Consider the following 16,894-nt stretch of genomic DNA (forward strand, 5'->3'; position numbering starts at 1 on the left):
ACGCGGCGCAAGGTGACCCGCGGGGTCCGAGGGACGGGCTGCGGTCGCGGCCGCTTCCTGCCCGAGCGTGAATAGCGGCACCGGGAGACACTGTTTATCCCCGCAGCTCCTGCGCCTCCTCACTCTGTGTCCCAGCATGGCCCGGGAGCAGAGGGCGCCGCGCCGCGCACCAGACGCGCCGCCGCGCTCCATGAGCCGCTCCTGCTGCCGTCGCTGCCTACAGCTCGCTCCTCCTGGCACCGCTCCTTACGGCCCCTCCAGCTCCTAGCGTTCGCTGTCCCGAAGCAGCGTTTCTCTGCTCGTGTCTTTAGGCCGGGGCAGATTAATGCGCCCTTGTAATACGGAAACATGAAGATCTGATTATGGGTTAAGTGGGTGGAAAAGCTGGGGGTGTGAGGAACCCGGCACACCGGCCTCATGGCCGTGACTTCAGGGGGTGTTTTCCGAAAGAGGCAGCTGCTCAGCTATGCCACTGAAACACAGCTGCCTGCTAGTTAAGCGTCACGTCTGACCTGCTGGTGAATGCACACCACCTCTGCTGTGAAACGGTGTCAGAACTGTATGTCAGTTACCACCCTGTCACCGTTACATAAAAGTCAGCAAATGTAGTTGACACAGCCATCTACTTCCAGTCCTACTTAAACCCAGCATGTACATCCACTGACAGGGAGAGCCCTTTCGCCTCATGTTGGTCCAGCACTTGCAAGGGTCCCATTAGGTGACCTTTCTTAAAACTGGCTCCAGCTTGCAGCACAGCCTGCCTTAGAGCAGCTGTTTCTTTGTGGTGTGCATAATTATCAATTTTCCAATGCCAGACAGAAAAATAAAATGAAAAATGCTTTTATATAGAATAGGTATTTTTTTTTAAAGAGGAAAGTAGCCTCTGAGCTTTCCCTACATTTTCTTTTGCGGTCACAATAATAGTTTAGAGGTCAAAAATAGTGATGCCAGGACTGAAGCACATATTGATTGAAGGCATGCAACTTGCTAATTCAGTTCTTTACAAGTGCCAGCTGCACTGTTGTACAGAGGCAGTTGGTCTGAAACATGATCTCTTATTAGACAAAAATACAAGTTGTGTAACAGTGAAAACTACACAGCGTTTGCTTTTAGATATATGATCTTACATTTGGCCTCCTTGAAACACAAATTGTTGGCTTGTATGAGAATCTGCCTCAGTTTCACTTGTCCAGGCCCTAACATTTATAAACTAGCAGCAGGGATTGAGTCTTTTTAAAAAAATAATAATCTGCAGGAAGCCTAAAATCTGGCTGTGAAGCACACTGGACACGGTCCCCTCCGCGTCCCTTTTGATCCTTTTATGTTGACATCCATTGTGTAACTATTTTTATTCCATTGATGGCCAGTCCCTTTCTTGAACCTGGAGTTAAAGGGGTTCCTTATGCAAGTTGTGTTTGTGCCTTTGTTGGAGAGATGTCTGCCCTGCCTAGGCTGGGCTTTTCTTTCTCTGTGGAAGAAAGTCTCTGTGCAGCTTGCTAACAGACTCACCATACTGGGCCCAGCAACACAGAGCTAAGCTGTTAACATGAAAAGGTTCTTCTAACCATCCAGCAACCATAGGCAAATGCAAAAAAGACAAGTCAGATTCCAGGTCAAAGACAGGAAGTTGGAAGCAGCAGAAGAGAGGGCTGAGCAAGAGCCTACCAACAGCAGAGCTCAGGCAAGGCTCCAATGCAGTGCCAGGGCCTGTGTGCTGAGAGTGCAAGCTGGGTACAAAACATGGGGCTGCTGGTGTGCTTGGGGCCCCATCAGCCAACCTTCCTTATTGTCCCAGTTTTCCCTCAGTGGTATCACAACCTGTTCTCACATAATATTTCTGTCAACAGCAAGTTGCTACCTAACTGTGATATGAATGAATGAGGCCAAAGAGAAGAACATGGCTGAGTTGCTGCAGGTCAAACCCACTGTCACCAGCCCATTGCAGTATCCTACGTAGAAACAGATCTAGGAAAAAAGAGAGCAGGCAGACATCCAGCTTGAGTATCTCCACTGAAGTGCCAGGCCTCTAGTGGAGTCCCAACTAGGAGAGAATGAGCATCTTTCTGAGGGTAAACTCCACCTACTTTAATCAGATGGCATTATTAATATGTATTTTTTTAATATTATGCATCAGTAGTGGAAAAGGTCATTTGCGCTGGGAAGAAGAAGAAAACCAAGTGAAATGGGTCTTATTTAGTCAAAATATTTTTATTTGTCTGTATTTGCAGAAGGTTTGCTCCCTGCCCCCCCTTGTTTGCTCATTCTTTCTGATTTTTCATGCTTCCATTCTGTCAGTACAATATATTAACACCTTACACCTTGTCAGCACTTTCCAGTTAAGGCTTTCAAAGCATTTAGACAGGAGTTAACTAATCCTCACAACAATCATTAGGGAAGTAAAATGATCTGCATCTGCAGAGAGCAGTTAAGATCACATTTTTTCAAGTTTTTCTTTCATTTTCAGTGTCCAGCTTGCATTCTGCTGGGCCTGGATGATCAAACGTATCCCTGCAGTTGTGTTTCATGCTTTTGAAAGAAAGACCGAGTTTGAGCACTCAAAATCTAAAGCTATTTTGGAAAATCTTTCCATAGTAACTTGTTGAAGGCCACACAAAAAGTAAGCAGTGGAATCCAAAACTGGAAACAAGGCACAACATCCAGTTATGTGCTATTCTGTGAAACATAAGTCTCTGCAACTTACCTTGGACTCTAAAACCACAATCCATTCCCTTCTCCTTAAACGTTATCCTCTACTGACCATTTACAGCAGACTCCAACTTCAAGTACTTACATTCTGCATTTTACTGGCAAGTTTTACATGAGGGTCTCCACGGTCATCACTTGTGTACTCTACACAAGGCTTCTGGGTGACTGTAATAAGCTTTAATCAAAGAATCAACCACCAAAACCCCAACCACCTCACAAGCAACGGGTGTGGATATTCTCTTTGGGTATTTAAAGCAAACTTCAGAGTTTATGGAAAAATCTAACATGATTGTTTTAAGGAAAACATCCTCAAGCCCAAACCTGGTTCAAACGGAAGACTAAATATTAACTTGACATTAATACTTTCTTATCAGTAGTGCATCTGCATAGAGATTCTTCATAAAAACCTGCAAATTCACAATTATATCTTGCAAACAGAAGTACTTTGACTGTTCAGGCAAACAAATTCAGTTCATATATGTAGTATCTTCACGTCAGCTCCATCGGAAGATACTTGCATGAAACACAGATGAACCTTTTTCTTAGGGTAACACTGACAGTTCCAACAGTCAGACAAACACAAAGCAAATGTTTTAACAGAAACAATATAAAACTTCACTGGCTAAAAGAAAAAAAAAACCTAAATGAGAAATCTTGGTTATTTCAATGAGTTGCTAGACCCTACATTTAAAATGATGCAGATGAATTAGGTCTCTTCTGTAACACTAAATACTGGAATTCTGATAGATTGTGCAAGTATTAAAAATATTAACATTTGAAATGTTAACATCAACATTTTAAATAGCCTTGCAAGTGCAATGTTATAAATACAAAAAACCAACCTCAGAGCTACAATTTTATATAAGTTACATGAGTAAATGAAAGTGCTTGTCAAGTATTTATGTTCATTTACAGTTGGATTCTCTGGTATAAGTCAGTGCTTAGATGGCAAAATTGAAATACCAGTATTTTTACAAAATTTTGGATGCATACATTTAACTGGATGCAATCGGTTCATTGACAGAAACGTGTCATCAATATTTAAATTCAGAATATAACTCATGATAATTATTTTAATAGGGAATATAATACAAAGAGATTTTTTTTTTAATCTATGAAAATAAAATAGAAAGAGATCACATCCTGATGGTTGGTTGATAACCTGATAATGCCACGGGGAGCCCTTGAACCAAACAGGAATTGCCAATTCCATCAAAATGCCAAATTATGATATGGTAAATAGTTGTTCATCAGTAGAGACAAAAGCATGTGATCGTAACAGACACCCAATACTGTCAACTTTTGAAGAATTTAAAAGATCTCATGATCTATGTCAAGAGCCATGAAATCGAAGAAAAACTTTCCAACACTTTCAATTAGTCAGCCCTCAGCCACAGTCCCTGCTCGCACCAGCAGTGCAGGTCACCACTGTCCTGTCCTGTCTGCCCAATGCACAGTGTGGCTTCTTCTCTGGCTAGTCAAGAACCAGTATCATTGCAGTGGTACAAAAAATATTGTATTCCTGTTAGCCAGCCAGAGGAAGGGTGAAATAAGTGGGGAAATAATTGTTTATTAGACAAGAAAACCAAAACAAAACAACCCTAAATGATTCATTATATATATAAAAGTGCACTGAAACCATTTCCTATTGAACCCTATCTCTCGTAAGTGCCAGATTTTCATTATATCCACTTTGAATACTGAACATATACCAGATGATGTAGAGCATTTAGTTTGTCTTGCAGTCTGAAAAGCACATGACACCAGGCTGCATTAACATCTTTCATGAAAAATCTGGCAATGCCATAGTTTTATAATGAAGATGGAGCTGAGAAATGACATAGTTCAGCAGAAGCCCCCGCAGAGTGCCGTTACAAGCTTTCTCCAACAAAGTGCTTTGTCATTTGCCAAAGACAGAAGTCAAACTGTTGCCCTACCTCACCACAGTGCTTCACTGGCAATTTATAATTTTCTTTCCAGATGCAGTTGGACTTTAATAAATTACAGCTCTTCAGAGTCAGGCAATTCTTTGCAATAAAAGTAGAGTTTCATGTTCCATCAAGAGTGGCCACTGTTTAGATCAGTCTCTTCATGCAGACTTGACAACGGCTGATGATATTTTCTAGTTCTCCTGCTTTCAAAGTCTGTGGCAGAGGTCTCCTAAAAGAAAGAAAACATTTACTTTTTTAAAGAAAAAAAGAGCAAGAGATGATGAAACTTATGTATTGGAATTACTAAAAACATTCAAGGCATCTTTGTGCTACAGAACGACCCTACGCCTAACAAAGGGGATGTCTAAACTGAGGGGAATTAATAGGAGAGCCCCTACATGTTATGCCAACAGTTACTGTCTCCTTAAGCACCTGAAGCATGGGTGTGATGTGTATGGAATTCAGTTTACCTGAACATTCTTCTGGGATTTAGCGATGCCAGCCAGAAACTGTAGGAATTTGTGTAGTAGTTGCACGTCCCCCTGCCGTGGCACTCTATGAATGGGATGGCTCGAAATTCTTCCAAACAAGATCCAGGAGATGCCAATGCTTGGCCAGAAGCTTCTGAGCCGGCACTCGTGTACTGTAACCACCAAGACATTTTGGTTTTTTTTATGAGAACTTGTCCATCAGCTTTTAGTAAACTGCAGGCAAAAAAAAAAATTCTCTTTCTAAAACATCCTGCAGAGCACATGGTGTATCGTGGACAAAACAAAATGAACAGAGATTCCTTTTACCAAACCTATCATGAAGAACAGAAGCTGTACGAAAATTTAAGCACAGTTATGGCATTTCTTAAGTCCCTGTAAAGGCTTTTTTCTGCTCCATGAAAAGGCCTAAAACTGCAACCAGTGCAAAGACTCTAAAGTAACTGGCTTCTAGCCTTTAGAGGACTACAGTAACTGCATTACAAATGAGCCAATCCCTTATGTATTGTTTGTTCATATTTTTTGTTGCACTGATTGCTCCTCCAAACACAAAAAGCAAAGAAGACATTTTCCTTCTTTGGTGTTGGTACATGCTTGTAGAAGGAGCTCCAAAATTGTTTACAATGGTAGAAAATTGGCTAGAAAAAAAACATTTCCATGGTGTTGGTGTTGGAAACAACCAGATGATTTTAACCAGATGCTGCAAATATTCTTTCCAAGATTATTGTTATTATTATTACTACTCCTGGGACAAATCCCAGGGGAGACAACAAATTTCACACTAGACCTAGAAGAACATCATGCAAAAAAAGAGGGGGTTTTAAATCTATCTGCTAACCTCATTTGATTGGCATTCCTATGACATCCCACAGGCATGGGTAATAAAGATGAAATGCTGTCCCCCCTAGTATAAATAAGCCCATATTGCCATAATCAGTTCTCAGTTTATACTTTCTTAACTCGTATCTCATTATGGCATCAAAATTGCTGAGCCAGTCTTTTGTAGACAGTGTTCTGCATGTGTTTAGATTTGGGCTTTCTGTGGAGTTCAGCCCCAAGATCTGATTTATAAAAGAACTGCCTAGCATGGAATGGGTCAGTTATTTATGTGTGTTTGTGTTCAGGTCTGGTTTAACCACTCTACTCCCCAAACCTATTTCCTAGATGTTAGCATGACACACAAAAATGAGATCATGCACTTATTTCTGTGAGACTGTGGTTCTCCTTTGATCTTTTCCCCTTTTCCTCATGCCACCTATTTTTGAGGACAGATCAGAACAGTTGTTCCTATGAACAGGAGTTAATAGAATTATCGTTTATTTCTTGGTAAAGGGAAATAAAATAATTTAACAATAATTAAGAAACAAATGAGCTATGAGCAAATTAAAATGCCAAAGAAAACGATAGGATATGACATTATTAATTCAAGTCTTTACATCCTTACCATAACGAAAGAAAAACCCTTCCAGAGAGACACCCAGCCTTCTGGACATGCAGGAACTACAGTTGTTTGGCTGTGAACTGCTATTACCATTGCAGCTCCTTCACAGACAACACACCTGTAAGAAGAAAGGCAAAAGCATTCAGTGCAAGTATGAGAGAAAACAGGAAAGCAGGTAAAAATTGTATCTTCCAGGCTAGCATCTACGTGATGACAAGGCTTACTATAAATGTTACAACTCAGGAAGGTTCTCTCTATTGAATGAGCTGGTAAGTAAACTGAAGGTAACCCAGATATCTTGCTTTGCAGTCTCTGCTATTAACACCAGATAAAAATTGATATAAGATGGGAATTAGTCCCAGAATATTTGAGCTTCCTAATTTTGTCTTTAATTAAGTAAAAAGCTAAATTCCACATTCTTCGTGTGCTCACTAATTTATGGTGTTGTGATTTAGATGAAAGTCCTGTACTTTTATTTGTTAAGATTAAAAAAGTAATGTTTATATCCTGAACAAAGAAACTATGAAGCCTACCGACTGTACTGCAACAACTAGGTAGTGCAGGCTAGAAGACAGAGTGCAAACCTTGCCTTGTGTGCCATCTTCTCATATCAGCTATGCAGATTAAGCCCTGTGGTGAGACCCTATCTTTAACTTTTATTAGAGTATCACTAGTATCTGATGTATTCAGGTGAGTAATAAAAAAAATCAGGTGGTTAGAAACAGTGCTTCTGCTTGAGATGGGCAGGTCTTTGCCTAAAATTTTCCCTTCAAAACATTTTATGATGTGTTTGTGGTTCCAGATCAGAAAAGCTAAAATTCTTCTGCTCTTACCTGCTTATATGGGGCTCTAGTGCCCTGCCAGAAATTGGTGCCATGTCTACTGGCATTACTGATGCAGTTGACAGCCAATATGAATAGTCATTGCGAGAAGCAAAACTACAAACTTCATTGGTGTTACAGAATAAGAATGGCATGGTGGTAAATCTCTGCAAGCAGCTACCAGCTGTTCCTAAAAGACAAAAGAGGAGAGGTCTGTGACAGTAAGAAGATTGAAGACACATGATGGCATCCAATCTACTATAGTAAGAATTAAAACAATTGGTAATTATAAAGAGAGAAGTGTCTATACAGTGGAATTATCCAAAAACAAAATGCTTATGGTATATATAAAAAATAAGGGCTAAGAATAAAGTCTGTTAAAGTGGTGTAATCTTGAATGGCATCAGTCATTGACATATTGGCAGAGATTCAGCTACTTAAACAAAAGCTTCTGGTGGCATTTTTGACACCCTAAGGCATCCTATTTGGTCTCCAAAAAACCAAGATCTTCCTTCAGATTCTGTGTTAGTGCTGGGAGCTCTGTGCAGATGTTGTAAATGTTTATACTAGACATCTATCCATAAGTAAATGAATTTCTCCTCAAAAATGGCTAGAGGGATAGCAAAAAGGGGATAGATGAGTGCAAGAAAGAAAAGTGTCTTTCAAGCTGCTATTCCTGAACTGACTCAGAGCATCAGGCCACTCTGCAGACTGATGGTTGAAACCAACATTCATCTCAGACACCTACTGGGAGTTGGGTTTCATGACAAAACAGTATTAGCACACTAAAGAAAACAATGTGAAAATTGTTACCAATACAGTACCCAGATCTTGTCCATGTGCTCGTTCATTTCCTTGTACAAAAAGCAGTGAATAGCCAACGTAGAGCTGCGATGTCCCATGTGGGCATGAAGGAAGCTTTGTTGATTGACTGTGCCGGGTAAAGATAAAACCTCTTCTTGTTGGACCAGCAACGGTTGTACCTGGTGACCCAGGTAACCCCTGCAGACCTGGAAAGCCAATCAGTCCAGGTTGTCCTGGGGAGGGAAAACAAATATGACTGCAAATATTATAATTTTGTTTGAATTTTGATTTCATTTAAAATAGCAGAGCAACTGGAAAACTAACAAAACATTCTCAATGAGAAGATACAACACTAACATTGGTAGTATTTCTTGCTAGATGTATTATCTCCTTCAGACCTAGCTCAGGTGGCTTTACATTGCAGAGTTTCATGGGATAGTGAGGCAGTTAAAGAAGTATGGCCATCTTTAGAGACAAAAAGTGAAGTAAAAACATTGTATAGTGACTAAATAAAAATATTTAGTTCCATTTTGATGCCATAAAAAAGCACACCTAGGGATTCCAAGTGAATAAATAAATGTGATTCATAACAGAGGAGTCAAGACATGTTTTTGTAAATTCTTGTATCAGTTGTGAACATGTATCTGTTACAAGCTAAGAATGTTTTTGCATGGCCCTCAAGCTACTGTAAATGTTACAGAATCTCAATACATGGGAGATAAGGATTTACAGAAATCAGAAATACACTTTATCTGTAAATTCTTTAGCAGTATGTAGTATTAAATGTAGTAGCAGTCAAGCAGAAATATCTGCTTTCCTGTACCTCTTTGTCCTGGAAATCCCCTGTCCCCTTTTGGTCCAGGCAGTCCTGGTTGACCTGGATGACCAAAACTTCCTGGCAGACCTTTTACTCCTTTAGGCCCTAAATTGTAAATCAAGAAAAACACAGAATCAAGAAGTAGTAGTTTGCAGGGGGAAACTTACTCACTGATTGCAAGGATGGAGAGCAGACAGAATAGGACAGGTTATAAATATAAGAGTGGTAACAAGGTACAAAGAACTACTTAAAATTATCCCTATTTAAGACACATCAATTCTCTATGCAGAAGCATGTTTTCATAACAAAATGTTCCACTAAGCAGCACACACAAACACGTATAGAGATAAAAATATAAGCAACCTTGTAGTCCAGGAAGCCCTTGAATTCCTTGATCACCTGGTGTTCCTGGGATCCCTGGCAGTCCAGGAGGACCCTTGCTTCCTGGGATGGAGAATATTCTCCCAGGGACTCCAGGTGGACCTAGCAGAAAAAAATACAATGAAGAGCTACTGTTTTACATTAAAAGACAGCAAAGAAACTACAAAACAAAAACCCCAAATCAGCCTCAGTCAGCAGGCATTAGAATGAGAAAGGTTGGTTACCATGCTGGCCCTTTGGTCCCCTTGGCCCTTCTGCACCTTGTGGTCCAGGGGGTCCTTGATTACCCTTTTCTCCTAAAAAATAAGATTGAAGATAAATCTGTCTCATTTCAAGTGCCAAAAGAACTGTCAAAGTTTCAAAGTTTTATTTAGGAGTCCTGCATGATCTATGCATCCTTCACAAAAACTAGCACAGACTCATTTGAAATGCAAAAGTGGATTTCTGCATCTCTGCTGGTACCATCTAATTTACAGGCCAAGTGCACTCAGTTTGTAAGATGTTTTCATGCCTATCTTCATATAATGGCTGGTTCCATAAATCTACCTTAAAATCTCAACTTTAGATTGTGTATTTTTTACCTTATGTGGTTTTGTCACTGAATATGCAGGTTAGTGATGCTGTGCAGTTCAACTCCCTTTAAGCCTACTGTCAGTTATGCTGATGGCTGTTAGGAGGGTTGTATAGTTTAAAACTTAATAAGCATTTTTTTTTTTATTGTACAAAATATGAGGTTATATTCATATTACTCTCCACAGCTCTGCTGAAAGTAAAAAAGTATTCTTATCACCAAGACAGGAGATTTGACTGACTATGCCATGAAATGAGACCTTTTTGCTTAAGAATGTATAATTACTGTCTGTATGGTGACTGTTCAAATTAGAACAAATTTAAAATACACAAGAATTACCAAGGAACACAAACCAGTAGGTTAAACAGGCAATGACAACTTTGTCAATTTCTAACATGCAATTGCAAATGAGAATACTGGAGAAATGCAGGCCTATTTCAGAGTTAAATCACTAGAAAAATGTCAAAAGAATTTTCAAAGAGCTGCTGATAAAACTAAGTCTCAGAAATATGAAATCAATGATACCATGAAAATGAAAAGTTCATCTGCTGATAAACAGGTAAATCAGATTATAATTGGGACTATTCTTATGGCAAACAGAGGACCCAGACTCTGTGTTGCAATTATGATTTAATCCTCTTCAGTTCTACAGCTAAGAGGTTGCCAAAAAGTCACATCTTCTAGCAGTGTGTGGCATTTCTAATTAACAGACTCATTCCCAAAGTCTGTACATATTATTAGTCACTAAGCACAAACTTGTTTTGAATTTGCCTGGAAAAGAGGCCTTTTACACTGTAACATCACTTTGGGCATCCTTACAGTATCTAATTCAAAGAAAATGCTCTCTTAGTGAATGCTTTTGTTCATAGCTGACCTACACTCTGCTCTTCATGGAAAAACCTCATGTGTCTAGGACCACACCTGGTACTGTTATAGAAATACTAGTACAATGCAACATGTAAATGGTTGTATTTGGCACACAGAAGTGTATGTAATAAATACATGAATACCTTTTACACCTGGAAATCCAAGAAATCCAGGGTCCCCTCTAGCACCAGGATAACCTGATCGACCTTCTATGCCCTGAAAATCAGATGACACCAATAATGAGCAGGAAGCAGCATCTGCACGTTATGAAGTACATTTTCTTTTTGTTTAGAACGTTCAAAACATGTTCACAACATGCCACAACCAGAATTATTTATTCTCTTTGTGAGAATATTAGAAATAGTCATATCATTATTAGTATTATTCTGTAACATCAAATGGACATGGAAATGACATGCCAGAAATTCACGATAATTTAGTTCTTTGGCTAACTTCAGTCCATAAAAAGCCTATTTTTCGTATCCATTTAATATCTTTGCTCTATTAAAAGGGTTTTTTGGGAGGATGTGGGAGGGGTTTTTTGTTTTGGTTTGTTGTTTGGTTTTTGTTTGTCTGTTTGTTTTGTTTTTAATTGTCCTGAGTGTTATTTTCATGATAAGAGCAAGTTAACAATGGAGTAAGAAACAAGCAATATTCCTTTCACTGACTTTTGGACCTGGAGGACCGATGTCACCGGCTGGGCCTGTTGGCCCTGGTATGCCATCTGCCCCTCTAACACCTTTGCTTCCTTTTATGCTGAGAGTGGAAAGACCAGGAGGCCCTGGAAAACCTGGGGCACCTGTACAGAAACATTAGAGTAAGTAAAGACGACTGCCACGGCATTTCATATCTGTTACATACAATGCAGTACAACATTCAACAGCTCTGCAGTGGTGCTGGTGTTCACCATCTCAGTGATCTCCAAGTGAATATATCATTTTTTATTTTTTTTAAATCTGCTGATTTAATCAGAGATCAGAGCTGAGGTCTTGCAGTACTCTACAGCACTACAATTTTTTTAATATCCTCCAGTTGTAGCTATGCCTGTAATCACAGGCATAGGGGTTAGGTAAACCTAACACTGCCAAGTCCACCGCTAAACCACGGCCTTCAGTGTCATGTCTACACACTCATGTTATCTTACTTTGAAGCTGGATCTCAGCTTCCCATTTTGCATGGGAAGAAAGCAACATAATGTAATCAAATGGACTGCAGAGCTTAGCATTTTTTTAATTGACATCATACTGCATAAGCCATCACTGCATTAATTGCTAAAGGAACTACTTGTTTAATTCTGAAGCTGTCTTAAAGGAAGATCCCTTTCAACCTCGAGTCCTGGACAGGCTGAATTCTGCTTTCAATTTCAGTATATTATTTCAGAGAAATAAGGAGTTATAACAACACACCTGGTCTTCCATCTGCACCAGCGATACCTCTGTTCCCTTTTTGTCCAGTAATTGCCATGCCTGTTGCACCTCGAAATCCAGGTAACCCCACTAAGCCTGGAGGTCCAATGGGTCCTTGATCACCCTGATGACCTTTCATACCTGGTGGCCCAGGAAAACCAGGCAGTCCCATATCTCCTTTGATTCCTGCAAAGTATAAAGTGTTAAATTTGGGGAGAACTGTCAAGATGGTAAGACAATGTGACTACACAGAACATATGCATTTACTACACCACAAAAGTGGAATTGAGCCTTTGGTTTTAATATGAAGAAGTACCCAAAGTCACTTTGCTCCTTAAAACAGAACAGTTGTAAGAAGACAGGGCTCACAGCAAGGTACTACTCTTCTCTTTTTCTTCTTTATTTTTTTTAAAAATGCACTTCTGAGATTGCTCATACAACGGAATAAACTGGAGAAGAGGGTAGAAAGACCAGAACAGGGACTATTTCTTGATGCATAAGTAGAAGAAATGTTTCCTTCAACATCAGAATTAGTAAGTCCCTTTAAATAGAATTCCAGCTAAAAGCATGAATATGAATACAAAAAAAAACCCCAAAGAAACAAAGAGACTGCTCCAAATGGATATTGATCTAAGGCTGATCTTGGAGTGCATGATCTATACATGGAGGATATGAAGAGATTATTTTTTTTACAAGTAAAGCAAATCAATGGATTTCTACAAATACAAGAAATAAAATGCAAAATCTAAAAAATGGGAAGAGTCCCCTCAGTCAACTGTTCATCAATATAAAAGGGAAAATGAACAAAAATGAAAATGCAATCACTGAAGCTTTTTTTACAGTAACCTTAGTATTCAGCAACATCATCAGTTTCTAATTAGAACATAACTCTGTTAATCAAATGATGTATCGAACTAACATGTTAAAAGCTCTAGAATGTGTATTAATATCTTCACAAAACCACTGAAGTTAGCTTCTTTATTTCTCTTTTACAATATCCTTAACTTTACAAGCAAGAACTCTTGACGTTTAATATATAGCACCAGACCACTGATCTAATAGACAGAATGACTCTTGATTTCCTCTGACACTCGTAGTGCCATCTGAAGCATCCAAAAGCAGAAGGTGATTTAGACATGGAGATAAATATTCTGGTACTTAAAAAGTAAGCTTTTGCTTTCTGAAAAGATAACTCACCTCTACGACCAGGAATACCTTGAAAGCCAGGGATTCCTCTCCCTGGTGCTCCTATAAAATAACAGGTCACATTATACTCAAAGTCCTGAATAATTGCCAGAAAGCAGTGTAATTGTCTAATATTTAATACTTTTCTGCAGAGTTCACAAAATCAAAACATTTTTTAGTTATATGCAAAATATAATTTTAATTTCAATTTCTTCTATCCAGAAATATGAATTAAATTTTGAAATTATTCTTTATAGTAGGAACTCTTATTGATAATCATATTTGAGGTGCATTCTAGAATAACAAACTGTGTCTTTTTTCATAGGGGAAAAAAACAGAAGAAAAATCTGAGTTTGTTTACTAAGAAAAATAGAAGACATGAAAATACCTAAAAAAAAATGCTAACAGTGATTACTTCAAACTTAATACGAAAAAACTTAATGAATATTATGAATGCCTTCTCAATATCCTCTTTATACTAATATGCAAAGAAATATTTTCACTGTAAAATATGAAAGCACCTTCTTATCAGAATTCATCAGAGGGGTGAATCTATCTGTGGATGCTGATGACATCAGGAGTGACACTAAAATGAAAGGTTTTACAACCTTCACTGGTCATGTAAGTAAGCACTGTGATTCCTCTTTTCTTATTTCCATGTAAGAGAGGAGACTCCTTTAAAAGGATTTTGGTTCTTCTCATCTCTTTGATAATAAACATGTAGAGAACTGTTGACAGCAATACTTTGACTCTTGCAGACATTAATGTTTTTAGGTAACTTTATGGTGAATCACGTGGATAGCAGAGCAGTGATATATGCATTTGTGCTGTTAAAAGCATGTACAGCAATTACAGAGAGAGACCTGTGAATCACGTAAAAGTAAAAAACCTGCTACTTATAAACTTATCTTTGGCTTCACAGAAGCTCCTTGTAAGGCTTATTTGGGAAGGATTAATTAGTTTAACTACGAAAAAAAAAAAACAATTGTGAAACAGAGTGAAAATATTTCACTGGCATTACCTGGTTCTCCCTTTACTCCCGGGGCACCAGGCAGACCATCCTGACCTTGGTTACCTCTTGCACCACCAAGTCCGTTTTCTCCAGGGTCTCCGACAGCACCTGTGAATTATAATGGACCACAATGATCACTTTCACTTCTACAATTTCGCATGTCAAAGGGAGAAGGTAAGAGTCCACTTTATTAAAATTGAATTAATTCAAAGATGTAACTGTGCTGGTAAATAAACATTTGTAAAGAGTAGTGTATATTTTTTACTGAGCTCACTGGACTTCAGTGGATTTAGCACCCCCACTATTTTCACAGGCCATAACTTCCTGTCTTTCCAAGTCAATTTAGGACCCAGCCTCTGAACTAACCTGTGCTGGCAGGAGCAGGAATCCATACATGCAGTGTGCTTTCCCTCCTGGGTTTTATTACAAATTCAGAGTTTCTCTAAAGAGGTACTAGATTCTGATCTATGCTAACTCTGCTGATTAGTCAGTGCAAGTTCATTAAGTCTGCAAAAGCACATAACTTTGATGAAGATCTCTGAATATAAGAGCATTCAATGCTCTTTTTGAAGACAATGACTGGCACTCACTTCATTAAAGCCTGTATTGCATATCTCTCTGATGCAGACACACTCCATTAGGTGTATTTTGAATGGTTTGATCTTTTCCATTGCTTTAGCAAACAGCTACAGCTCTGCCCCTTCTTTTCACTCTCATCTCACTACATCCTAGCTTATTAGTCTCTTTTAGGATGTTGAACAAGCCTTTCCTATAATTGTGTGGACATCAAATCTTGAGATTTAAAAAAAAAGGCAAAATGCTTTGCAATAGTGAAACAAAATTAAAGGCTCTTGGCTCAGCTGAATTGATAACACTGAAAACAGACTGTTAAGGACATTATGGGGAACCAGAGAAGGTAAACAAAGGCATGAACTACCATAAATAGAGATTGCAATTGCATCAGTTACATTATAAAAAACTCAGAAGAACATCAACTGCTTCATTACAAAGAAAATAACAAACCAGAGGGCAGTGATTTGGGAGAGATGCTATATACTGTACCAGGAGGGCCTCTAATGCCCTGTTGTCCTGGGCAGCCCTGCTGTCCTTTTTCACCAATATCTCCTGGAGGTCCAAGCTTCCCTATAAGAAAGAATGCAGGAGAAAAGGTATTATCAGTAGATCCAGATTCAGTCTGAAAACTTTGCTATCATTTCTGCTTTGGACAGCTGCAAAGGACCTCTAGCTGATGGAAGCTAGCCTGGCTGCACTGACTACAAAGGAGCTGTTTAGGTTTACAGCAATTGAATATAAATGGCACCCTGCAAAGTTTACTGAGAAATTATCTCCTAAAAACATGTCAATATCTCACCACCCCTCCAAACCAAAATATACCTGGGATGCCAACACCTCCAGTTTCCCCTCTGCTCCCGTGTGGACCTGGTACTCCTCTACGTCCTGGATGACCTTGGGATCCTTTTTCTCCTTTGCTGCCCAAAACTCCTGGGAGGCCTGGATCTCCCTAAGAAATAGCAGTTGCACACAAACAGGAAAAGAATCACACTGTATTAAATACATTACATTTCATATTTGAACAGTAGAAAAATCATATGTAATTTTAAAGGTTAAGTGCAATTATGGTTCATTATGATTTTCAGACAAAAAAATCGAAGTAGACTAACATGAAGTCTTCTCATAATACTACAGATCCTTTAGACATAGCCAAGAAAAAAAGATTTATCTTTATTCTATACAAACTAACTTCAGTATTTAGATGTTTTCACCTGTACATAGACTTCCCTCCTCTTTTGATCCAAATATATATTCCTTACATAATACACAGATATGCAAAATACTAAAATGCATATTCTCCCTTGGATTCCTACTGACTTTCATGACAGTAATCTCATTTTGGCTCCCTAATTTAGACAGATTATATGAGGTATAGTACACTTTACAGACTCAACCACGTAGTTCAGATAATCTCATATGTAAGAAGACTGTCAGTTGTTCAACAAGACCATGTGAAGTAAAATCGTATCCAGTTGACCTAATGATACTGATTTTTTCTTAGTTGAAATCCAATATGCAATATATATTGCTGAGAGAAATTAATCTTCTTTAGTCATACTATTAGACTATCAAAAAACAAGAGTGCCATTTTAGATTAGAAAACTTCCACATTTGCTAAGATTACATTTTTCAGCCCTTTTAAAGTATTTCTACTGTTGACTTTAAGTGCAAGTCTGTGTTCTCATTGGATTAACAACTTTTACAGAAACAAAAATGTTTCCAAGATGTTTCATCTTTACAAATAAGAAATTATTGCTCTGAGAGAAAAATGAGATAGAATGAACTAAAAAATTTCTCCTAGGTAATGACCCAATAGAATTTCTTATCCCTAAGAAATCGTTTATTTCTGCAAACTCTGCAGCTTTTGCTTCCACATTGTTCTGTTTCTATA

The 16,894-nt window shown here is 38.6% G+C and overlaps 1 protein-coding gene across 1 annotated transcript in view; it reads right to left on the reverse strand.

The window, feature by feature from the left end:
- Positions 1–3,813: 3,813 nt before the first annotated feature.
- The window catches only part of COL4A3 (collagen type IV alpha 3 chain), a 55,878-nt gene continuing 42,797 nt past the window's right edge, over positions 3,814–16,894 (reverse strand). The window contains exons 38-52 of the mRNA XM_062005581.1: positions 15,826–15,952; positions 15,493–15,573; positions 14,440–14,538; positions 13,431–13,481; positions 12,234–12,419; positions 11,496–11,626; positions 10,971–11,043; positions 9,614–9,685; positions 9,372–9,491; positions 9,015–9,113; positions 8,212–8,424; positions 7,400–7,577; positions 6,570–6,684; positions 5,108–5,280; positions 3,814–4,866 (exon numbers count right to left, since the gene is read on the reverse strand). Coding sequence (XP_061861565.1) covers positions 4,782–4,866; positions 5,108–5,280; positions 6,570–6,684; positions 7,400–7,577; positions 8,212–8,424; positions 9,015–9,113; positions 9,372–9,491; positions 9,614–9,685; positions 10,971–11,043; positions 11,496–11,626; positions 12,234–12,419; positions 13,431–13,481; positions 14,440–14,538; positions 15,493–15,573; positions 15,826–15,952 — 1,803 coding nt within the window. The 3' untranslated portion in view covers positions 3,814–4,781. The remainder of the gene's footprint in view (positions 4,867–5,107; positions 5,281–6,569; positions 6,685–7,399; positions 7,578–8,211; positions 8,425–9,014; positions 9,114–9,371; positions 9,492–9,613; positions 9,686–10,970; positions 11,044–11,495; positions 11,627–12,233; positions 12,420–13,430; positions 13,482–14,439; positions 14,539–15,492; positions 15,574–15,825; positions 15,953–16,894) is intronic.

Source organism: Colius striatus, chromosome 12 (genome assembly GCF_028858725.1).
Source record: "Colius striatus isolate bColStr4 chromosome 12, bColStr4.1.hap1, whole genome shotgun sequence".
In the NCBI taxonomy this organism is placed as follows: Eukaryota; Metazoa; Chordata; class Aves; order Coliiformes; family Coliidae; genus Colius; species Colius striatus.